Source organism: Panthera leo, chromosome D4 (genome assembly GCF_018350215.1).
Source record: "Panthera leo isolate Ple1 chromosome D4, P.leo_Ple1_pat1.1, whole genome shotgun sequence".
NCBI classification, from domain to species: Eukaryota; Metazoa; Chordata; class Mammalia; order Carnivora; family Felidae; genus Panthera; species Panthera leo.
Window position 1 is genome coordinate 57619647 of NC_056691.1, and position 25913 is coordinate 57645559.

The 25913-nt window shown below is 38.1% G+C and overlaps 1 protein-coding gene across 2 annotated transcripts in view; it reads left to right on the forward strand.

Moving 5' to 3' along the window:
* The window catches only part of RECK (reversion inducing cysteine rich protein with kazal motifs), a 79674-nt gene that overhangs the window by 27212 nt on the left and 26549 nt on the right, over positions 1–25913 (forward strand). For both annotated transcript variants that reach the window (XM_042913544.1, XM_042913545.1), the window contains 8 exons: positions 6536–6569; positions 8972–9169; positions 11068–11335; positions 13546–13725; positions 19466–19678; positions 21334–21470; positions 23418–23558; positions 24977–25165. In XM_042913544.1, coding sequence (XP_042769478.1) covers positions 6536–6569; positions 8972–9169; positions 11068–11335; positions 13546–13725; positions 19466–19678; positions 21334–21470; positions 23418–23558; positions 24977–25165 — 1360 coding nt within the window. The remainder of the gene's footprint in view (positions 1–6535; positions 6570–8971; positions 9170–11067; positions 11336–13545; positions 13726–19465; positions 19679–21333; positions 21471–23417; positions 23559–24976; positions 25166–25913) is intronic.

Sequence of the window (25913 nt, forward strand, 5' to 3'; positions counted from 1 at the left end):
CAAGCCCTGAAGATTTACCTCCAAAATACATCTTAAGTCGGTCTCCTTTCCAGATCCTCGGTTACTGCCTCAGCTCAGGCCCCTATACCACTTTTCTGGACTACAGTAGCTGCCAAACTAGCTTTCCTATCTAATTTCTCCTCTTATTTACTCTCTCCACTTCTCCTAAGATGATCTCTTTAAAGACCAGATATGGTCATGTCACTCCCTTACTTAAAACCCTTCAATGGCTCACCTATGGGATATAGTTCATGTTCCTCAGCCTGGTAAACTAAGCTTTTCTCCATCTAACTGCTGACTCTTCTCCTTTACACTTCAGTAGTATGCTACTTGTGATTTCCCAGATTGTTACTTGTAGTTGGACAACCTGTTTGTGCTACCTAGAATTCCCTCTCCCTGAATCCATCCTATTACCCCCTCCAGTGGTATGCGGGAGCCAGCTCCTACTAGCTAGAGAAAACTGCTTGTTAAATATTCAGGAATTTTGCCAGCCAGTTTTTAACCCGAAATCAGCCATGATGGGGCGTATTTTCACCACAAACATCAGTAAATACTACAAATCAGGACTTTCCCTCCACCCCAAGCCCTGCAAAAGTTGGTCCTAGCACACCAGTACTCCCTGTCCAACTGGCAACAACCTTTGCCTTAAATTCTGGCTTAGACGGTTCTTGAAAAACCTTCCCTGCCCAGCCTTGTTACCTCTACACACATAAAATTGACTGCTACTTCCCCTTTACTTTACATGCTTGATTATAGCATTTGTCACCTTATAGTATAATTCTTTGTTTACAGGTCACTTTTTAATACTCAACCCTTGAGTTCCTGGGGCAGAATCCACCTTTCAGTTGTCTTTGCGTCTGTCATTCATTCACTCAACCTTCACTGCACTGGGACACTTAATGTGTCTCAGGCACTGTTCTCAGGGCACAAGGTGAAAGGATTTAGCCACTGTCTGCAAGAAGCTCATAGCCTAGTCCGTGGGAAGAGACAAATAGGTCATTACAATACAGTGAGACAAGTACATTGCCAAAAGTCTGTACAAGACACATTGGAGCCTGAAGAAAACAAACAGACAATGCCCAGTGTAATGGGAAAGTCTTCACAGAGCAGGTAAGATTTAAAGGGTGAACAGAAATTTGTTGCCTGCAGATAGGTGCTATACAGTTAGTATTTTTATAGATAGAATTTTTTAACAGAAATTTTGCCATTCTGGACAGCTGAGTTACACAAGGTTCTTTGTCTCAGAGTAAATAGCAATTTTATGTGGAAACTTTGTATAAATGTCAGTGAGTTAGGCAATCTCTGAATGAGTCCAGAAAACACTGAATACTCTGTCTGTTATCGCAATAATGTGAATCAGACCATCCAAAAACTCCATAGCCTGAAACAATAACAGTTTATCATTTCTTATGACTCTACAGTCCAGGTAGGCAGTTCTGACCTGGCCAAGCAAGCTTAGCTGATTTGGGCTGGGCTCACTCATACATCTACAATCAGCTTGCAGGTCAGCGTGAGCCTAGCTGACTTAGGATGCTCTTAGCTAAGTCAGCTCAGCTCTCCTCCATGTGTGTCTTCTAGCCCTCTCAGTCATGTTTCCCGTGGTGATGACAGGGGCCCAAGAGAGGGAGTGGAAAGATGCAAGTGTCTGTGCAGGCCTCTGCTTGCTTCAAGCTTGCTACTATCCACTTGACCAAAAAAACCACATGGCTAAGTCCAAAGTTAATGTGAGAGAGAGAGATAGGGGGAAATGTGAAGAACTGGGGCTATCATTACAGTCACTCTACCACAAACACTCTGTGCTGAGTTCTGTTCTAGATCTTGTGTTACACTGCAGATATTACTTGCCCTTGAATTTGCTTCCAGTTGGTTGGATGCTCTGGTGATAATGAGCAAATTTCTTTGAGCAGTCTAGACCTATTAATCTTATTTTAGTTGTGGGTGTTTGTTTTTATCCAACTCTTAAAATGATATTTACTATTTGGGAGGCTGAAGAAATTGAAGAATCACTTGTTTAGCGATATTCATATCATGCTATTAAATCCTTTACATAATCTAGTCGCTTAAACTTTTTGACTAAAAAGCCATAGTGTCCACAACAAGGAAAAAACATCTTGTAGAGGTTTAAAAACATGTTTGTTTTTAAAGGGCAATTATGGAGGGGTGCCTGCCTAGCTCAGTGTGTAGAGCATGCAACCCTTGGTCTTTGGGTTGTGAGTTCAAGTCCCACATTGGGCATAGAGCTTACTTAAAATAAAATAAAGGTCACTTATTTAATATCTCCAACTTAGCATTTGATGAGCTAGATTCTTCATACGAAATGCAAAACTTCAAAGTGGGAGAAATTTCAGTCCATTTATGAAAAAGAAACATTTTATTTTTGAGGCCTTAGGAATAAAGCAGCTCCTTTACTTTTAACTAGTAGCCTTGGGAATAGGGAACATTAAATAACAGGTTATGGTTTTTTTTTAATCTTTCTTTTTTTCTTTCTTTCTTTATTTTATATATGAAATTTGCTGTCAAATTGGTTTCCATACAACATCCAGTGCTCATCCCAACAGGTGCCCTCCTCAATGCCCATCACCCACTTTCCCCTCCCTCCCAGAGACTCTTAAGTAACAGTTTATAAAATGTTCTCTTTTGGGTCTTTGTCCAGAAGTAACTAAAACTTCTAAAGTCAAACTTTCTTTCTTTCTTTCTTTCTTTCTTTCTTTCTTTCTTTCTTTCTTTCTTTCTTTACAAGATTCATGTGGTCAGTGTTTGTTTTGTTTTCATCACCTCATCATTGGTGAGGATGGGGAGGGAGCTGGGAGAACCAGAAGCAGAAGGGTGGTGGCCAGGGAAAGGATTGAGATGAGTGGGCAAATGGAGAAATGTTAGAAAGGAGTCCCAGAAATGGAAAAGTGTGTGTGGCCGGGACAGAAAATAGATCCACGGACCCAACTTCTGAACAAGTGATTTGACCAGGAAAGTCTACCTCCCAGATGCACCCCAATGGCTCTTCACCTAAAGGAGGGTCAGTGTGGCTTGAAGGATCACATATGGTTCGCTTTACTTTGATTTTACTTTGTATTTTAGTTTTTCTGCCGGGTTTGCCCTCTGGGCAACCCAATGCTGGGTGGAAGGGCTTGCTGCAGTTCTCTCAAAACCAGCAAGAGTAGGGCAGAGAACTGGAAGTAGCTACCCGAGGAAAGATTTCATGATCAAGTATCTTTAAGGGAAATAATATTACCCTCAAGAAATGATTGTTTTCCCCACAGTTTAATGTGCTGATTCTAAAAAAGGAGACTGTTGAAAAGATATTATTCTGTGGACGTAAATGCAACCTTGCACTGGCCTCATTCAAAAGAAGAATCCAGTCTTCTTACGGTATAGTGTCATGAGAGAGCAGTCTGGGTTGTAGCCCTGGCTCTGCCCTTTGTTTGCTGTGTACATCTGTCTCCAGCTGGATAGTGAAGGCTTTTGGATTTGCAGATCTCTTGGGATCCGCCTGTGTTCTTGGGTCTCTGAGGTTGTGGTAGATCTTCATCTTGGTAACACTGTAATTTTTATCTATTCTAGAGTAAGATGAACGGAGCGGGGGAGCTGATCTATGGAGGCACAGTGGGTATAGTATTGGTGGCAAAAGGTCAGAAGAGGCTCCATACTTTAGTATAAAGCCTCAGTTACCTCCTTTGCCACCAGATGGCGACCAGACATTTCCAGGAGTTAAGAAATGTCTTAAGAGATGAAGAAATTATAAGTTAATGGTGTAACTCATTATGTGTGTCTTAAGACCTTTCAAACTAATCAGCAATAGTTTAAGCAGTGAAAAGGTAGAGTTGCTTATAGTTCATATAATAGATATAGTTAGCTAAGGTATCCTAAGGTTAAGAATCCTTTATTAAAGAGAGGGATATGATCAGAGTTTGAAATCATGAGTATGAAGTAAGCAACAGAGAATTGATGAATTCTTCAAAAACTGGTATATTTAAATGAAGGACCATTCTTTAAAACCTTAAAATTAATAAAGATAAAAATAGAGATGTAAAAATGGCATCAATACCAAAGGTACTGCCGTGTTGAAATATGAATGTTTTTAGTTTGATAAATTAAGGTAAATCTATCCTTGAAAGGTCTATCAATGAACATTAAGAGAAATGAGAGGTGATTAGGGAACATTTCTGAAGACTGGTTGTGCCATGGAGGGAGACAGTTGTGCCCTCCTACATCAGGGGTTGGCAAACTTTTTCTGTAAAGGGTCAGATCTCAAATATTTCAGGCTTGCAGTTTGTATGGCCTCTGTCTGTTCAACTCTACCATTGTAGTATCAAGTAGCCATATACAGTATGTAAACAAATGGGTGTGACTGTTCCAATAAAACTTCATTTACAAAAGTAGGCAGCAGGCAAGATTTGGCCTGTGTGCCATAGTCTGCCAACCCATTTGTGGGTAAAAGCTAGAGTTCTCCTTTTCAGGCCTCCATCACTGGCTTTGGTCAAATAAGGGGTTGAATTAGGTGATCGCTGACATTTTTCAGGTTTTGTGTCCTTCCTTTAGTATCTCTCTAAAGTGAAGTGATCTACACGTCAACTCAGTGATATTTCTTTTATTTGGAAGGTCAAATTTCCAAAATTCCAGCTTGAACAAATTTGGAAGTCTTTAGAACAGGGTGTCCGAACCTTGGCACTATTGATATTTTGGGCTGTTGTTTGTTATTGTTGTCAGGGAGCTGCCATGCGCACTGTAGGATGTTTACAGCATCTCTGGACTCCTCTACCCATTAGATCCCAATAGCACACGCTGCTCCTCCAGTTATGACAACGAAAAATGTCTCCAGATATTGCCAAATGTCCCCTGGGAAGCAAATCACCCTTAGTTGAGAACCACTGCTCTGGAGACTTGTGTGAGTAATTGGAAGAATATCAAAACTGGAGATCAGGCCATGCGACTCAGGATGGCCACCAAGATAATAAATGTACTCCTTCAAGTACAAGGTCAAAACAGCCAAGCCCAAAAGAACAACCAGTTTATTAGAAAAAGAAAGACAATGAGAATCAAAGGGGGCTGGAAAGTCAGTAGCAGATTGCTTTTTAATATTGATTTAGATCATTTTATGGAAAGTGTTCCTAAAACCACGACCAAAATAGATGGCTATCTGTAACAGGTAGTTGAAAAGTCAAACAAAGAAAAATAGATGAAGAGAGATCTAGAAATGAGTATTAAAGAACACCAAGAATGTTTATTTTCACTCCTCATATTGCTTCATGAGAGCCCTAGCAGAAAGAAGTCATACTGATCCAATTCATTAGCCCTTATCTGTGAGGCCTGGGTTTTTGTTTTGTTTTTGTTTTAAATGGATAGAGTATGGTTTATTTCTACAGTAGAATATTATTTAGTGGAGAAAATGAGTGTAGTACAGCTTCACACAACTACATAGATGGATCCTTGAAGGTAGATTTTAAATGTCAGTAAAGCTGGTCCTTTTAAAAGTCCAGATCACATAGCCGGCTTATGATTTAGCTACAACTAAAAGCCAAAGTCATCTCTATTCAACTGTAAGAACACTTGATTTCCATCTACCTTTTATTTATGCCTATATTATTTCTTTTAGGAATTCATTCTTTTACTTGTAAGAGATATTAATCATAGCCCGTAAGCTCTAAATATCCAAATGGCTTTGAACAAAGAGTTTTTTGTTTTCGTCTTGTTTTACCTCTTATTTTCCTTACGGTGACTTTAACATAGTGTGATATTTTCTGAACAGTGATCTAAGAACTCTAGAAATACTAATTCTATTCTCATTATCTGCTTTTGACTTGCTCTGTAACCTGGGGCAGTTTCCCCTCTGATGAGGAAACGGTTTGTTCATCTTTAAAATGGTAGAGAGATACCCCAACATCCCAGGGTGACTACGTAAGAATCATCTTTTTATTTTTTATTTTAATTCTAGTAAAATTAACAAACAGTGTTAATATTAGTTTCAGGAGTACCATATAGTGATTCAATAATTACATAAGAATAATCTTGGAAGCCTTAATATGTAGATTTCTGTGGTTCATTCCCAGATTCTGATTCTGTAAGTGTAGAGTAAGGCCTAGGAAGCCCAGGTGATTCTAGTGCATGGCCATGTTTGAGAACAATTAGGGATGCTCTCTGAGCACGTTTCAACTCTAAAATGCAGCAGTTACATGAAATCTCTGTTTCCCTAAATACCTTTTATTATATTATCTTCTGGGAGCCCTTTTATATACTGCAAGAGATAATTGAGATTAATACATTGTAGGTTACCCCCACATACACAGGTACAGCTTTACATAAACATGGTTTGCTATAACATGATCAGCTTATGGCTCAGGATGAGGATCTTGACCCCCAGTATGTGTTAGATGGTGGTTTCTTTTTTCACCAGGATGCCATCTCAGTTTCTTCATCTTCAGCTTTGGATTTGGAGAAGAATTAAATAGTTTGATATTCTGATTTCCATGTAACCATAAAGTGGAATAAAATTAGAAATTCTGCGTGGTGGTTAATTTGTTTGTTTTTCTTTAATTTGCAGAATGCTCTTTTCAGTTGCATTAGCAGAAATGAAAGTAAGTATTTTGTCAATGGTTATATGAGCAGTCCAAGGAGCAAAACACAGTTTACAGAATACGATTTAGCTGTTATAAATATTGCCAAGACCTGGTATTATGATGTGGGCTGTTAGTAAGCTGCCTAAAAGCCCATCAGTGTTCTCATAGGCTCTTTCCTCTAGGGTGTCCAGGCCATTCATGAATTATGACAATTGCCATGTCTTAAATGCAGATTTGCAAAGCAGATACTGCTGTTAGATGGAAATATCATGCTCCCCTTGAATAAATAGGATTACTTACAGAAATTAAGCATTCCCAGGTCATACAATGTAGCACTTGCTGAAGGCTTCCTCTCAGTTCACTCAGCAAATGTTTACTGACTGCTTGCTCTGTGCAGACATACATGCACGTGAGGACACAATCTGTGCACAAAAAAACTCTAGAACATGGAAGATATGGGATAGTGGCACTGATAAAATTGCTGCAAGAGTTCAGAGGAAGGAGGGATCACATCCTGCCCGGGTTTAAAAAAAAAATTTTTTTATGTTTATTTACCTTTGAGACAGAGTGCCAGCGGGGGTGGGGTAGAGAGAGAGGGGGACACAATCCCCCAGAGCAGGCTCCAGGCTCTGAGCTGTCAGCACAGAGCCCAACGCGGGGCTCAAACGAGCCGAGCCATGAGATCATGACCCGAGCCGAAATCAGCCGCCCAACCGACTGAGCCACCCAGGCACCCCCTGCCAGGGTTTTAGAGGTGGCTTCATGGAGTTGGTAGCTGAGCTGGGCCTTGAAGGATGGACAAGATATGAACAGTGCAGATGGGAAGAAGGGCATCACAGGTAAAGGGAGTAGTGAGAGCAGTTACAGCTGGGAAAACACAGCTGAGGAACAGAAGAGTTGTTTGGATTAGTTTGGCAGTTTGGTTTATCAAAGTATAATAAGAAACGTTAGCTGGCTGCACTTTATCTTCTAACCCTTGCAAACTAGGGCTTAATTCACAGTTTCCCAGATAGTGTCGCACATAATCTTTGTCCTCCCACACTAGTGAGGAAGCCAGCCTCATGGAGGAATCAGAAGATGGGCATCCTTGGCTTATTCTCACTTATCTCTTCTGTCCTCAGTATTCCCCCATCCCTCAGTTTATCCTCACTAAGGTTAACAGTGATAAATGTAGCCATTAATTATTCTTTGTGTTGAAATTGAACAGTTCAGCAGTGAGCACAGTAAGTAGTAATTACAAGTTAAAAACAGGTGGCACAGTAATTATGAAATTGTTTCCTGGTACAGGAAACCAAGGCCTATCCTGCATCAGTTCAGCCCTAGTTTAATTTGCGTATAGTTCTATCATTGTCATTATTTCTGGAAGTTGCTTGGATTCCCTGCTCATTCCCTGGTCTGTGGAATTCACCAGAAACCTGATTCTCTTTCCTCCACGACCTCTAATAATTATCAGAGATTTCCTACCTGCCTTTCTCTTACCTGTTTTCCTGCCATATGTCCATCTTGGTTCCCTTAAGCCCTCCACAGACCCCCTAACCTCTCCTGTGAGGGTCTCTTTTTCTTCTCCAGTTTAAATCCCACATCTGTACCCCTAGCCACACATCCAGCTCTCCCCAGATACCTGAGATGGTTCCTCCTTGATTTCTAAAAATACATAAATCCATAAATGTATTTCAAATGCGGGGTTTACTTTTCAGTATTAAAGCAGCTCACGTCAGTTGTGAGGTAAAGACTGTTTCAACTTAGGCATGTTCTTGGAGATGTTCAAATGGAACAGAACTTTTGAGATTTCTTTCAAGATACACAGTTATATAACTGTCAAATTTATGAAATGAGCCTGATATCTCTTAGTTTTTACTGGTCCTATTTTATAAAACCCCCCGGAGGGGTCTTGTTTTATTTTGGCTTTGTTTGCCTTGCTTTGTTTATAAATCTCCACAAGTCTAACATGGAAAGAAATTGTGCCCGCGGTTCTCAGCATGGGCAGTATTAGCATTTTTGGAGACAGTTTTGGTGCTGTGAGAATGCCCTGTACATTGCAGAGTAAACAGCCCTGGTCCCCATGCACTAAATATTAGCAATAGCTCCCCAAGTCATCATGAAAGCCAAAAATACTTCCACGTGTCTCCGTAGTCTCCCAAGGGGTGTGCTGCTCCTGCCGAGACTCACTGGACTGTACAGATTCTAAGTTGACAAATAGGACTTCCTTGTACCAGTGAGCACCTGAATGTCCTATTCCGAAATGTCTTATTTGGAGTATACTATCCTGAAAGTAGTGCTGATTTAAAGTAATTGTCTTCTGTGGCATGGTTTTATTCTCCAATTCAAAAAGTTGCGAATTGTTCTATCAATATTATGATGCTTTATTGTTACCAAATAGCTGTTTCCATTCCAACAACCTCTCCTTTTTTCCCCCTCAGTGGGCTCAGTTTGTTGCAGTTATGCAGGCCATCACACAAACTGCCGAGAATACTGTCAAGCCATCTTTCGAACAGACTCTTCTCCTGGCCCATCTCAGATCAAAGCAGTGGAAAACTATTGTGCCTCTGTTAGTCCACAATTAATACACTGTGTGAACAATTACACCCAATCTTATCCAATGAGGAACCCAACAGATAGTAAGTAAAATTGATATATTTCTCTTGTTTCAATCTTTGGTAAAATAATTTATAAAAAGGAAGAAAATTCTTGTAGGTATCTGTAGTCTCGGTCATTTGGGAAACACCGGACTTCCTTTGGTGTTTAGATTTGGCAGATTGGATATTATGGTCACAGCTGAAAGGTACCAAGGAAGATAGAGCTGTCAATGGTATGAGGAAGCAAGCACTCTTTGTTTCTGAGGATGGGAGAATTCATTGGTATGGATATTTTGATGGGAAATTGAGAATTTCAAATGACCATACCTTTTAATCTAGGAATCCCATTTCTTAGAATTTCTCCTTCAAGAAAACTCATAAATTTGCAAAAATATATCTACGCACGTCAAAGATGTTTGCTACAACACTGATGGTAATGGAGAAAAATTAGAAATAACTCAAATACCCATCTATAGGGTATTGATTAAAATTGATGAAATAAATTATATATCTGTATAATAAAAATACTATGTAATCCAAATAAAAAAGTATGTTTATATAGAAAGTCCAAGGCATAATAAAAAAAAGCAAGTTGTAGAACTAACTGTATAATATGGTTAGTTATATACCTATTCTACATTATGTGTTTTTGTGATGCTTGAATTTTTATGGTGAGCAGTTATTACTTTTATAATAAAAGCATCATAAAAATGAGAAGAAATCCTGATACTTTTGAAAATCAGGGCCTCCTAATGAACCTGCACCTTACGGGTCTTCAAAGTCTCAGCTTTGTACATCCTATAATCCATCTTCTTTATTTAGAGATGAACAAACTTTAAACAATTGACTAATTAACCAAACTGACAAAAGACAAGATTTATAAGCTGGATGCCAGTGTTTTGATTTATACTGGGATACTGAAAGACTTGTTTTTGTAAACTCAGAAGCAGTACTATGTGCCCTGTGAGTGCAGCATCTAAAGGAGAGCTCTAAAGCTTACGACGTACTGTGGTGTGGCTGTATGGTGAATATCAGAGGATGAAGCATTTGCCACAAATGATCTTCATTCATTTTAAAGGCAGAGTTATAGAAATTGACATTTAGGCTATACAGAGGTGCTGCTGGAGCTAAGGTGGTAGCAGCTCAAAGTATAAACAAACAAACAAACAAAAACAAAAACCAGCAAGATGTTTTAAGGGTAGAAGAACAACCATCTCAAATGTCTATACTGATACATAGGAAATCTGGAAAAGAAAGCTGTAAGAAGGTATGCCTGAATACGTTTCTTAAAAAGTCAAAGACACCTGAGAAAACTACTTCAAAGAACCCCTTCTGAAATCTGTAATCTGATTGGAAGTGCTTTTATTTTCTGATTCTTTGTAGAAAATTAAAAGCAGAAGGAAACTGACATTTTGTCAGTTTGCTATTGTATTATTTAAATTACAACTTAGATTGATTAACTTGTATAGATATATAAGAGCTTTATATCCCAGAATGTCATGAAATACGGTGTTTGTGGTTTTTGCTATTGAAATTATTCCTCTCTCACTCTGCCAAGAACGTAATCCCTTGTAGGCAGTTGTTTCTAGGATGAAATAATTCCAGTTTAATGTATAGTACCTTTCCCAGGAACTTAAGATACTTTACATGTAAGGGCTTCTCAGGTGGAAGACGAGATGACCTTTCATTTATGTAGAATTGATGCCAAAGATCCCATGACTGGGACAGTGGTGAATTCTGGAAATAGATACCTAGTCCACGTAGGTATCTATTTGCTATGCTGCAAAGTAATGGAGAGAAAATTTGGTAGGCCCTGTGTACTGCAGATATTGACATGTGATTGAGTGGTATTGTTTCCAGTACACCACCATGTTCGTCTGTTCTGAGCAGTGTGTGACATAAAATCAGCTAATTAAGCCACATGTATCCTGAAAACGTAGGTTTATATTGCTGTGACAGAGCTGAAGACCATGCTTGCCAAAATGCCTGCAAGAGAATTCTGATGTCTAAGAAAACAGAAATGGAGATTGTTGATGGCCTCATCGAGGGTTGTAAAACTCAGCCTTTGCCTCAGGATCCTCTTTGGCAGTGTTTTCTTGAAAGCTCACAATCTGTTCACCCTGGAGTCACTCTACATCCTCCTCCCTCTACGGGCCTTGATGGGGCTAAATTGCATTGTTGTTCTAAAGCAAACACTTCAACATGTAGGTCAGTATCTCATTTTCCTTTATTAAAACCAGTAGAAAATAGCATTTTAATTCGTGATTTTAAGTGCTAGCAAATGTATGTTATATTCTCACAGGAGTTGAGAAGATATAAACTCTTTCATCAGGAATTGAGAAGATATAAACTCAGGAGTTGAGAAGATACAAACTCTTTCATCTAGCAAATATTTATTGAGTGTTGTTTATAGAAAACATTGTTTTTGAACATCAAGTGCTAAAAGAACTGTGTTTGGGGGTATAGACGATTAGCATTGGCAGGATAATAAATATTTAAAGATGGTGCAATTTGGATTCTACCCTCAAGGCTATCATTAAGTAAGCTTACAGTTTAGAAGATGTTTTGATCTGACGTCTAAGGCATATTTCTCTTTGTTAAATTATGAAACTTTGAACATTAACCAACCTTTTGCATATATTGGTGAATGATCTGGATTGGCACTCATACACAAAGGTAGATAGCAGTGTATTAGCGTTCATTTGGATGTTACACTTAGGGATAAAAAATTAACACAAATATAAGATGGAAGAAACAATCTAGAGACAAGAATAAATGGAGATTACTAAGGTCGTGGTAGAACACCGGTGAAATAGAAGTTTGCTTTATTAGGGAGATTTTAGGTGAAAAAAAAGTATATATTACTAGGACATCCTGAAATTAATATCATCTACCAGGAATGAAACAGTCTTTTCTGTGGTTTCTAAATGGAATGGACCTTTAGCAAAAATTGTGCCTAGAGTAGCTCATCAAACTTTACCAAAGATATTTTAAAAAACTGGAAAATATCCAAAGAAAATTAACAGAAGATCTTAAAGAGAAGTTAATTTGGTCCTGTAATTAAGGAAATTGGATTGCATTAATAAATATATTTATGAGAGGGATGCTGAGTAATTCCTTGAATGTCTTTAAAAGAGTTTATGCCCTAAAGCCATTGGAGATTGGAATCTCTGTGTTATCCTAGAAGAACTTCACTGAAAAACACTTTGCCCTGCCTTACCTTGATGTAAGGCTTTGTGGTTTATTTTCATCTTATTTTCTCTTCGTGAAACATTATGATTGTATCACCTTATGATGTCAGTTTATGACATCTTATGGTGTCAGTTTGTGTAATTCTTGCTTATATATAGAAAACTAATTCTGCGATGTTGTTAAACAGTCTGTCCAAGGTCATAGAGAAAGTTAAGGGCTAGAGAAAGGACTGGTTCCCAGCTCAAAGTACCTAATATAACTTGATCCCACCTTCTTTATCTCTATGATGTATAAGCTCCATTGAGAGCAGGGACCCGTCTCTCTTATTTACCACTGAATATCCAGTGCCTTGAACAGGGTCTAACACAAAATAGGCACTCAGTAAAAATCAGTAGAATGAATGAGCAAACTTATAAAAGTAAAGACATCCTCCTCAAAGGTTTAATAATGAGAGTCAAATAAAATGTGGCAGGAGTGGAGAATTTTTACTTATGACTTTGTGTATTTTGGTAGTATTAAATTTTATGTTTTTTTACATTTTTATTAAATTTATAAATTTTAAAAATTAAACTAATTTGAAGGCACTTGAGAAATGGTACTGATATTATTTTAGTTATATGCATGTAGTCAAGTTGCTTTGTAATCATCAAGTACTACAAATAAGATTGTCATGTATTAACTACAATAGTATATAGAAGCTTTGGAATTCATAAGCCTTTACATGTAGACTATCTGGGTGTATCTTAAGGAAGATAAATGACTTTGGGATAATTTTTCAGGGAGAAACTAGTGAACCCTAAGTCTGTAAAGCTTCTTAGGTCTGAGGACCTTGTCACAGTTTTACTACACAGTTTTACTTTATTTATAGGAAGTAAATAAATATAAATATAGGGGAATCTATCTTTGTGAAGGAAAAACTGTATGCCTTCTCTTACGTGAAAGGTAAAAGAGGGATCAGAAATGGAAGATAATTGTGCCAAGAATAAAGATGTACAAATATAATTAAACATTACCTTTAGCACTGAGCTTTGTAGCAACCATGGCATAAAGGAAAGAGATGGGTAATAAAAGAAGGCTAACATTTTCATGGAAAAGTTCTGCTTATGGCTCTAAATTCTAGGGGATAAATTTTAGTCTTTTGGTTTTTGTACTTTTTTCTTGTTCATATTCTAAACTATGTATTCACTTGGCTCACCTGTGTTTCTATATTTGTGCCTTTGTTTTAGGGAACTGTGCACTAAACTTTATAGCATGAGCTGGGGCAATACACAGAGTTGGCAAGAGTTTGATCGCTTTTGTGAATACAATCCAGTGGAAGTGTCCATGTTGACCTGTTTAGCAGATGTTCGGGAACCTTGCCAGTTGGGCTGTAGAAATCTTACTTACTGTACTAATTTTAACAACAGGTAGGAGCAAATTATTATACATGGAATAGAAGTATTTTATCATTAATTATCTTGTTTTTAAGTAATTGAAAAGACCACTTTACTCTCATTTTTACTTGGATGCTAAGTTAAAAGGAAGTAGCATTGCTTTATTTCATCTTTAAATGCTATATAACTCATCTGATACATCACCTCTGAGAAAGGAAGCACTTCAAGACTAGACTAGACTAGACTAGAGATACTTAAAGCATCTAGAGTTCAAAGAATCTTCTCTGCCTTCAGTCTACCAATCTTACCCACTCCCTTCTACTACAAAACCAATAGAAGCAATTTATTGCAGAATAAATCACTATGAACAATTTGGCCATCCAAATGCCCTCTTGTGAACAGTTTACTTTGAAGGACCTCCAGGGTGGTTGAAGGTCTCACTCAGTGAATTCCCTCTTTCATGCAAAAATGTTTTCTTACCTACTTGTATTTTCTTGGGTATCAAGTATGGTCAGAAAAACAAGGGCCCAAAACTGAATGGCTGAACAAGCAGTGAAGAAAACAAAAAGGCATCCAAAAGCCTAGAGAACACCATATCAGAGAAGCCAGAGAGAGTTTCTAAACAAGAGGGGGCTGGTTCTGTGAGCTGCAGCCTGGAGATCAGGAGGGCAAAGAGGAAAAAAGTCAATCATTTGGGCCAGAAGAAGGTTCAAACTAACACAAATCCCATTCTTTTAAAAGTATTCAGAATATTATTTTGAATAAGAAAATTGAGATATCTTTACAGCTGGTAATAGAGTGTTAGCCAATAAGGACTTGGCTTAGAGATTGAGGAAATTTGAAATCTATGAAATGTTTAAATTTAAACTTAGACACATGGTTCTAGCTTGTGGGGATGGTGGAGTAGTTTGTATCAGACTAATACTTCTACAAGAACCAATTGTGAGCTCTGTACAAAATATTAAAAAACTATTGTTTTGAAGTCATTAGAGAAGGACCAAAAGCAGGAGGGGTAGAAACCACACTGCATGAGAGCCACATATCCAGTTTTCCCTTCATGGGCACTCTCTGTCTCCTTGCCTGGCATAAAGAGTTCATGCAAAAAGCAGCAGTCTTGGGCAGAGGAGTTGGAGATCAGAGCTTGGGACTGCTGGGAGTAGAAAACCCCAGAAAAGTGGGAACCACAAAAGGAGATGCCCCAAAATCTCCAAACAAACTCTCCTTAAATCCTTGAATTTAACAAAGTCACAGGATACAAGGTTAACATACAAAAGCCAATTATAGGGGCGCTTGGTGGCTCAGTCGGTTGGTTAAGTGTCTGACTTCAGCTCAGGTCATGATCTCGCAATTTGTGGGTTCCAGCCCTGCATTGGGCTCTGTGCTGACAGCACGGAGCCTGGAGCCTGCTGCAGATCCTCTGTCCCCCTCTCTCCCTGCCCCTCCCCTACTCGCTCTCTCTCAAAAATAAACATTTAAGAAAAAAAAAGCCAATTGTATTCCTGTATGTTAACAACAAACAACTGGAAAATGAAATTTATTTTAAAAATACAAATTTATACAATTGCATCAAAAAACATAAAATACTTAGGATAAATTTGACAAAAAAATATGTAGGAACTATACATTGAAAACCAGAAAACTTTGCAGAAAGAAATTAAAGACAGTAAATAAATGGAGAGAGCTACCATGTTCATGGATTAGAAGACTCAATATTGTTGTTAATTCTCCTGAAACTGACCTCTAGATTCAGTGCAATCCCAATCAAAATTCCAACAGGCTTTTTTTTTTAATTTTTTAAATATTTTTTTTAATGTTTATGTTTGAGAGAGAGACAGAGTGCTAGCAGGGGAGAAGCAGAAAGAGAGAGAGACACAGAATCTGAGGCAGGCTCCAGGCTCTGAGCTGTTAGCACAGAGCCTGACATGGGGCTCATACTCGTGAACCGAAAGATCATGACCTGAGCCGATGTCAGATGCTTAACCGACTGAGCCACCCACGTGCCCCCCAAGAGGCTTTTTAAAATAGAAATTTCCGGGCTAATTCTGAAATTCAAATGAAAATACGAAGGACCTAGAATAGCTAAAAGAAATTTCAAAAAAATAACAGATTTGGAGAACTTATAGTACGTGACTTCAAGACTTATTATAAAGCAACAAAAATTAAAGCAATGTAAATTGGCATAAGTTTGGGCAAATAGATCAGTAGGACAAAACAGAGAATCAAGAATAGACTCACACACAGTAAATTGATTTTCAACAAAGGCAGCCAGGCAATTCAATGCAAAGAGAAACATCTCTTCAACAAACAATGCTGGAACAGTTGAATATGTTTATGGAAAAAAAAAGAACCTCAACCTCTATCTCACACTGTACACAAAAATTAATTTAAGATGGGGTCATAGAACACAATATAAAAGCTGAAAATACAAAGTTTCTAAAAGAAAACATAGGAGATTATCTTAATCTGGCTGCAGGCAAAGATTTTATAGACAGGAGACAAAATATACCAATTATAATAGAAAAAAATTAATGAGTTAAGGTTCAACTGTAAACACTTGTTCACCAAAACACACCATTTAAAATTTGAAAAGGCAAGCCACAATCTGAGAGAAAATATTCAGTGTATCACATGTACACACTCACACACATTTGACAAAGGACTTGCAACCAAAATATATAAATAACTCCTACAACCTCATAATAAAAAATCAAATAGCCCAATTTGAAAAATGGGCAAAAAAATATCAAGGGTCTTTCAGCAAACAAGACATCAAAATAGCCATTTAAGTATATGAAAAAGTTCTTTGTCACTATTTATGCAAAATGCAAATTAAAACCTCAGTGAGATCCCTCCTCATACCCACTAGAATAGCTAAAATTAAAAGATTAACAGTCGGGGCACCTGGTTGGCTCAGTTGGTTAAGTGTCTGACTTCAGCTCAGGTCATGATCTCACAGTTTGTGAGTTTGAGCCCTGGGTCGGGCTCTGCCCTGTCAGCTTGGAGCCTGAAGCCTGCTTTGGATTGTGTCTCCCTTTCTCTTTGCCCCTACCCTGCTCTCTCGTTCTCTCGCTCTCTCTCTCAAAAATAAACATTAAAAAAAAGGGGGTTTTTTGAGTGACAATATGTGAAGCAGGTGGAGCTCTCATACTTCCCTGCTTGGAGTATAAGATGGTTTAAGACCTTTGAAGAGTTTCCTTGCAGTGTCAAGTCCATGACCCAGCAATCCCATTCTAAAGCATTTACCCAAGAGACATGAAAATCTAATTCCAAAAAAGACTTATATAGCAACCTTATTCATAAGAACCCAGAATTTGGGGAAAAATAAATAAAATGTACATCAGGAAGGGAATGAAAACACATGGTGTAGCCGAGCAATGGAATAGTATACAGCAAGGGAAAAGGCCAAACTACTGATAAACCCCAAAATATGGATGAGTCTTATGTTGAATAAAAAAAGCCCAATACAAAATAAAGGCTTTATAATTCCATATATATGAAATCCAAGAATAGGTAAAAATAATCTATGAGGATAAAGATCAGAAAGTTATTGCCTTTGGAAGAGGAAATTGGCTGGAGGTAGGCATAAGGGAACTCTATGAGGTGATAGAAATATTCTATATCTTGTTTGGGGCTTTGATTACAGGGGTGAATACAATTTTTAAAACTTACTGAACTCTCAAGATCTGTGCATCATATTCTTTGTAACTTACATCCCAATAAAATATTTTAGCTAAATAAAATAAATATTTAAATTTTTAAAATTTTGCTCATCAAAAGACACCAATAAGATGAAAAGGCAGGGGTGCCACAGTTGCTCAGTTGGTTAAGCATCTGACTTTGGCTCATGTCATGATACTGTGGTTTGTGAGGTCAAGCCCTGCATCGGGCTCTGTGCTGGTGGTGCAGACCCTGCTTGGGATCCTCTCTCTTTCTCTCTCTCTGCCCCTTCCCCACTTGCATGGTCTCTCTCGCTCTCTTTCAAAATAAATAAATAAACTTTAAAAAAATTTTACAAAAAGAAAATGGAAAGGCCAACCACAAACTGGAAGAAAGTATTTGTAATACATATATTTGAAGCAGGACTTATATCCAGAATATATTAAGAACTCTTATAACTCAATAGTGAAAAGACAACTTTTTCTAAAAAGGGCAAGTAGCTGGAAAGACACTTCACAGAAGAAGATACCTGAATGGCCAGGAAGTGCATGAAAAGGTGTTTAACGTGACTGGTAATCAGCAAAATGCAATTTTTAAAACTGCATCTACAACTAAAAAGACTGACAAGCATGTAAAGCGGCTGGAACTTTCATATGTTGTGGCTTAAAGTCTAAAATGGTGTGACCACTTTGGAAAATAGTTTGGCAGTTTCTTAGAAAGTTATGACCCCAAATGCTCTTTGTAGGCATGAAGAGACATGAAACCTGGAAACAAAACTTTTTGTCTATAAACAGGTGAATGAATAAACGAGGATTTCTCAAAGTGTGGTCCATGGTCCCCAAGCCCCATGGGATCAAAACTATTTTTATAATAACACTAAGCTGTGATCTGCTTTTTTCACTCTTGTTCTCACAAGAGTGGACAGTGGAGTTTCCCCAGTGCTGTAAGACACGTGATGTAATTGGGGTGCCTGGATGGCTCAGTCAGTTAAGTGACCAACTCCTAATTTCGGCACAGGACGTGATCTCACAGTTCATGAGTTCAAGCCCCACATCAGGCTCTGCACTGACGGCGTGGAGCCTGCTTGGGATTCTCTCTCTCCTTCTCTCTGTCCCTCCCATATTCTCTCTCTCCCTCCCAAAAATAAATAAATAAACTTAAAAAAAAAAAAAGACATGTGATGTAACAACAGATCGAAGTCAAGAAAAGATACGAAAATCCAGCAGTGTTCTATTAAGCCATATATTAAAGAGATTTTCAAAGCTGTGAAATAGTCCTATTCTTCTCACTAATTTTAGTTTTTCTTTGAAAAATATAGTTATGTTTCACAAAAACATTATTTCTTACATGTAATGGGCTTATCCTTTTAAATGAATTAAGAACTACGAATCAAAAGATCTGTTTTGATTTATAATGTCATAGATATTGGTGATTGTAACCCACATAAACAAAAGCTTTTTGAGAATGCAGTAATGTTAAGAGTGTAAATGGGTCCTGAGATCAAAAGTTTGAGAACTACTAGGATAAACAAATTGTGGTACATTTATTAACGGAATGCTACTCAACAGTAAAAGGAAACAACAACTTATGATATACATAACAAAGGTAAATCTAAAAAAATTGTTCAGCCAAAGACACCAGACCCAAAAGAGCATATACAATATGTTTCATTTATATATAAAGTTCTAGATAAGTATGAATGGAGGTGGCCTCTGGGGTATAGTCAGTGGGGAGGGCATTGACTAGACAGGGACACAAGGGAGCTTTCTGACATGATGGAAATGCTTTTTTTTTTGTCTTTTTATAAATTATACCTCAGTTTTTAAAACCTGGACTCATTATTTTGTAATATGAAAGAAATGATACAGTCTAGAGATGATAGTCCCATACAGAGTGTTTAAGTTTTTAACTCTTGTTAAAAAGGAAAGATGCAGTCAAAATCTTAATGTGTCTACATTGACTCTCCATACATGCAAAGCTGATATCCTTTGATACGTCATAGGTACTTTCTTTAAAAAAATCAGGTTTTCCTGATGCATTAGTATGTCAGGATTTTACCCATATCTTCTCTCTAGAAAATAATTGCCTCTCGATTCTGGCCTTTTTGCTTTTTCAGGCCAACAGAACTTTTTAGGAGTTGTAATGCTCAGTCAGATCAAGGAGCCATGAATGACATGAAGCTGTGGGAGAAAGGAAGCATAAAGATGCCGTTTATCAACATACCTGTTCTTGACATTAAGAAGTGCCAGCCAGAAATGTGGAAAGCAGTAGCTTGTTCACTGCAGATTAAACCTTGTCATAGGAAATCCCGGGGAAGTATTATCTGCAAGTAAGTTTCTCATAATAATGACTCTCCAGTCCTGGTTCAGACCATGATCTGAACCACAGCCTATCTTTAGAGTTTTCCCTCCTACCACTTCGTTTGCCCATCACCCCACATGTCAAGTGCTTTCCTACTTTTTCCTCCTCTGCTTGAATTACTCTTCCATCTCCACTTGCCCACTGCCTGTGTTTCTTAGCTCCTCTCAGATGCCCATCATTCCCGTGGAACCTTCCCATATTTCACCAGCTAATAGTAATTTATCCTTACTACAAATTTTTATAGACCTTTATCTGAACTTATGCAATTTAGTTCCAGAAACTTTAGTGAATACCTTCAATACACAATTCTATTTTTATATTTTATTTTGTATACTTGTCTTTTTTTTAATGTTTATTTTTTAAGAGAGAGAGATAGAATGAGAGTAGGGGAGGTGCAGAGAGAGAGGGAGACACAGAATCTGAAGCACGCTCCAAGGCTCTGAGCTGTCAGCAAAGAGCCGGACATAGGGTTTGAACTTACCTACTGCAAGATCATGACCTGAGCCAGTCAGACGCTTAACCAACTGAGCTACCCAGCCGCCCCTATACTTGTCTTATATTTAGTTAGACTTTGCTCTCCTTGAGTTTATTCTTCTTTGTGCCTGCTTTTTCTTGTCTCCTCTTTCCTCTTTTTCTCCTCTTCAGTGATTAACATAATCCTGACACACAATAGGTGCTCCATAAATGTTTGATGAGTGAAGGAATTAGTGAATGTAGTCATCGAGGCCTGTTTCTAGTAAACATTTTGTGAATGGTTTGCTTAGGAGATCTAGGATGAAGTAAAGAGGAAAGCTGCTATAGTAAGTGAAACCAAAAGTATTGGCCACATAGTAATCTATGCCAGCTGATCTTCAATCATCTGTTTTTCCAAAAAACTTTCCTAAAGGCCAGGTTAATGTCCACCCCCTAAGATGTTGGTGTGCGTCTTGGTGCTCCTTGGAACTTGATGACTGATTGAAGATTATTTCAACCTTAAACAGAATCCAGATCAATTCTCTGGCATGACTTGGGGATCACCTGAGTAAGGGGGAAAGTGAGGGGTAACTTAGGCAACAAGCGAGAGGCAACCAGTGGGAAATTTATAGACTCTTAGTATGGAAAATTTATAGAAAAGGAATCAAATCCCTTTGGAGGACTGAGAGAATTTTAAATAGTGTACTTCCAGTTGTTACAGGCCAAACACCTTAATGTTGATAACTAAAAATATATTTAAAAAGAGAAAGGGAGAGAAGGAGGAAGGGAGGGAGGAAAAAGCAAGGAAGCCTAAGGTCCTAAAAGAAAGGATGGGTGATTTTGCAAAAAGCCTAGTTTAATTTCCTTTCAAAGAAGGGACAAGTCACATCAATACTAGTAACTGTATGAGTGTAAAATTTGAGCAAGGCCTTTGATCTCAGATAAGAGAAAGCTACAGATGCTTTGATACTATAATACATTGCTTACTACTATGCAACCTCAGGTCTTCTATGACTCCTGTTTTCTTTTGCCGTTACTTTGATCTAACCAATTGTGAAACATTGTTATGAAAACTCACCTTCTGGAAACCTTCAGAAACAGGATTGATATTGATTAGACAACATGAGGAGGTTCTTGAACCCCAAATTTGTGTATATTTTTCTTTTTAAGATCAGATTGTGTGGAGATTCTCAAGAAATGTGGGGACCAGAACAAATTCCCCGAGGACCACACAGCTGAAAGTATTTGTGAGCTTCTGTCACCTACAGATGACCTAGAGAATTGTATACCTTTGGATACATACCTCAGTAAGTACTTTGTTTTCTTAGATTTCAAATACTTCTCCCTTCCATCTCTGCCCTTCATGTTTGCTTTGGATGAACATCTGTCTGTTGAGAATATGTGGTTTAATGATACTATCTCAATGGCAGACTCTTATCTTATTTGCTTGGCCTTTTTGGCCTGAAAAGAATTGTCATCTTAAAATATATAGGCACAAGTGATTATCTTATCAGACTGAGGAAGTCATAAACTACTATCAATCAGGAATTCTAAGTAGTGAATTTGGGGCCAGCATTCTTAGATATGGGGCCAGCTCCATATCATTGCTGTCTCCTTGCCATGATTTGTCCAGGAAGTGAAATTTCCCCAGGGAATCTTCAGCTTTTTGTCATCAGAATATTAGTGGACCAGAGCCAGGCATTGGCTGAGACTGATCCACCAAATAGGGAGTAAGAAATGATGGTCTGGGTTAGTACAAAAAGGTGGAACTTTGTCTATGATGAAATACTCCTGCCAAGAGCCAAGCCAAGAGCTAGAAGAATAAGTTGGTATCTCATTGAGGGGTCCTGGAGCTGAGCTTCTTGGCAGGAGGTGACCATGTGTCGTGGAAACCAGAGGGATGGTGAGTAGAACCCATAAACACACCAAATGCGATAGTCAGGGTAAGGAAAGTGTCTGTGCTGCCGCCAGGGGGCATTAGTGTCCCGAGCTGGCTGGAAGGCAGACTTGGATCCAGCTCCTAATTTTTTTGTTTTCCTGTGTCAGATAGGACTAAGTTCTACCGCAAATAACAGAAAAACAGGTAGAAAGAAGTAAAAGAAAACCCAGAAATAATTTGTCCAAGGCTGTTATAGTGGCTCCATCATCCAGAGTCCAGGCTCTTTTGCTTTCCGTGCCTTCGTTAGCGCTTGGTTTCCATCATCAAGGTTACTTCAGGTACTTTATCGTCACAACATGACTCCCGGAACTCTAACCACCATATCCTAGTGTAAGGGAAAACCACCCTCGCTGTAAGGGAAACTGAGAAAGATGATCTTTTTAGCTGTGGGCCCGTTGTCATGCTAAGCAAAACTGGAATTCTATTATTAGTGAGCAGGAAGAAAAGAGTATCCAAATCTGTTAGATTTGCAGCTAATGATATCAGCCACACTTTCCTAAAGCCAATAAACTATGTCCCTCAGCCTTTGTGACCAGTATAGCGAAAAAGAGAGCCTTGGCCAGAATCTAGACCTCTGTGACTTCGAACAGATCACTTCTTTCAGCCTCAGCTTTGCTGTTTATAAAAGGATTGGGCTGGATGTGATGAACTCCAAGAACCCTGATACCTTCATTAGCTAACAGTCTGAGTCTGGCCTAAAATCAAGTAAGCAAAACTAATACCTCCACAAGCCTAGACCTTATTAGAGCAGTGAAATATATGTGCAGAAGGAAAAAGGTTAAAGAGATTTTTTTTTTTTTAATTTTAGTACTCTCTTTAAATATTATATGAGACTCTTCCTTAGTCATTATTTCACAAGTTAACAAATATAATCATGGTACAGCATCTAGCTTACCATGGTGAGTTATTATAGTTTATGGTAAAATGTGCCAAGTTATTCCTCTTAGGCATAAGCACCTGTTTGAACACCTTACCCAAAGTATAGCAGTCATTTTCCATCCCTTTATACAACTTATTACCTATCAGTAGGTGCCTTTTTTATTTATACGCACTAAAACACATGTGCCCAAGTGTTTAGAATCTTGTCCAGCATATTGTAGGTACCCAATAAATAAACAAGTGAATGAATGTATGTATGTTTATGCTAAATTCACAAATTATCAGAGAATCTGTGTGTTTTAATAGTTTATTAGAATCAGGCCTCACTTTATGCTCATGAGCTCTCCACTTATTAAAGTCATAATTAATTCAGATAATTTACACACCTCTGTTGCCTTTTAGGGTTGGTTAAACTGATCTGTGTTTGGTTTTTCAGGGCCTAGTACTTTGGGTAACATTATAGAAGAGGTCACTCATCCCTGTAACCCAAATCCTTGCCCTGCTAATGAGCTCTGTGAGGTAAACCGGAAGGGGTGTCCATCTGGAGATCCCTGCCTTCCATACTCTTGTGTTCAAGGTAAGAGGTAGATGGGTGTGAGTGTAGGGTGGGTACGGATTTGTGCTGCTGGTGTTTCTGTATAGGCATTATCTTTGGAGTGAGGTTGCAATTGACTTTATCTTCAAAATTAGGTTTTTCTATAACATTTGAGGTTTTCCCAATAAACACATGTTAGTTACATAGGCAGGAGAAGACAAGTACAAATGTAATTTTCAATTATCATTTAGATTGTGAACTGACTCTCATAATGAGTTATAGGGTTCTTGGAAACAAACGAATAAAAAACCTTGAGCCAGTTTTTATAAATTCTCTGCCATGTTGTAACATTTGAGAAAATGTACTGCACGTTGTGATTTTGTCTTTGCTCTGCTTTAGTTATAAGGAGAAATGGCATACTCATTGGGATGTACAGTTATCTCTATAAAGCTTAATGTTTTATTGAGATGCATATGATTTTTTTTAAGTTTATTTATTTATTTTGAAGGGGGGAGAGGCAGAGAGAGGGAGAGAGAAACCCCAAGCAGGCTCTGCACTGTCAGCACAGAGCCTGATGTAGGGTTCAATCTTACAAACCCGTGAGATCATGACCTGAGCCGAGATCAAGAGTGGGACACTTAACCAACTGAGCCACCCAGGTGCCCCAAGATGCATATGATTTTAAGACTGATTTTTTTTTTGAAATGCAGGAGGCCTCTTGAATAAAAAAGTGTTTATCCTATAGAATAATTTTGATAGTCTTTATCTCTTTGGGCATCCCTTTAGAGTACAGTCGTGGCAATATTTTGCTGCCCTTTATCTATTTCCCAATTGAAAATGTTTATCATGTTAAAATCACCATTTAAAAATTTCTGTGAAGTTAAAAGGAATAGAATATTGAATTAAATAAGCCTGATGTCTCAAAGGATCATCTATAATATTTGTGTAATACCAGAATATATCAGTAATACAGTCATGATAAATCCTGTTAAAATTGGAAATGTATGGGTTTCCTTAAGCCCAATCAAGTATTCAACTTTTCATTGACTTTAAGGTATGCTGGTATTCCATCGCTAAAAGTTTTCCTGACCAAGAAGAATATTCTAAAAATAATGTACATTTCCATAGTCCATTTTTAAAGTATCTGTGATTTTTAAATATCTTTGATAAGCCCAAAGCAATAAAAAAGTACATATCTTATGGCATTTTTGTACTGAACTATAGCTACCTTTGGAGTATAGGTCCTTAATCAGCAGCTTCTCATGGAACATGGAATTTTTCATTTGAGAGAATATGTTTTGGTCAGTAAACCAAACCAATTCTTTAACTTAGTGGAATTTCTATTACATAATCTTTAATAGCCACACAGTACCTATAAGACTTGTGTAAAGTATATGTAATATCATAAAACAATGACATTGAACAATGCCATCTCTCTCAGCTAATTTTTGTTTGTATAGGTTGCAAATTGGGAGAAGCCTCTGATTTCATCGTCCGTCAAGGGACACTAATCCAGGTGCCATCATCTGCAGGGGAAGTTGGTTGTTACAAAATTTGCTCATGTGGACAAAGTGGACTCTTGGAAAACTGTATGGAGATGCACTGTATAGATCTCCAGAAGTCATGTATTGTTGGAGGAAAAAGAAAAAGTGAGTCTTGGACTGTATTTATTTGCTTTTTGTTTTTAATATGAGATTATTTATCTTAATTTTGTAGGATGGACATTGGATAGATTCCCACCAAAGAGTAAGGTCTACACATCAGATCTCCAGGGCAGTATTTTTCAAACTGTACTCTATAGGACACTAGGACTTCTAAGGAACCCTCTTAGGAGCCTCCTCACGAAGAGACTAATGACTAATAATAATTAATTAGTACTTACTGAGCTTTTAGTTGTGTGCCAAGCACTATGCTAAGTCTTGGCCTGTGTTATCTCATGTGAGCCTCCCAATTGCTCTTTGATTTCAGTACTCTTATGAAGAAGCTGCTGCTCAGAGAGATCACCCAGCTAGTCAGTGACCAAAACAGAATTCAGCCCCAGGCCTATCTGACTCCAGAGCCCGTGTACTCCACAGGCAAGGACACAGGTGTGCTCCTTCTCCTCAAGTGTGTGTCTTTAACGGAAGTAAAAGTCAGAGTTTGACGTCATGGAAAGTGAACTGGAGGATGGAAACTACACTGTTGACTAAGCATCGGGAGAGAGCACATTATGAAGTGCCACCCTTTTATATACATACAATGAAATATTACTCAGCCATCAAAAAGATTGGAGTCTTTCCATTTACAATGATGGGGATGGAACTAGAGCATATTATGCTGTGAAATAAGCCAATCAGAGAAAGAAATACCATGAGGTCATTCATATGTGGAATTTTAGAAACCAAAGAGATGAACATA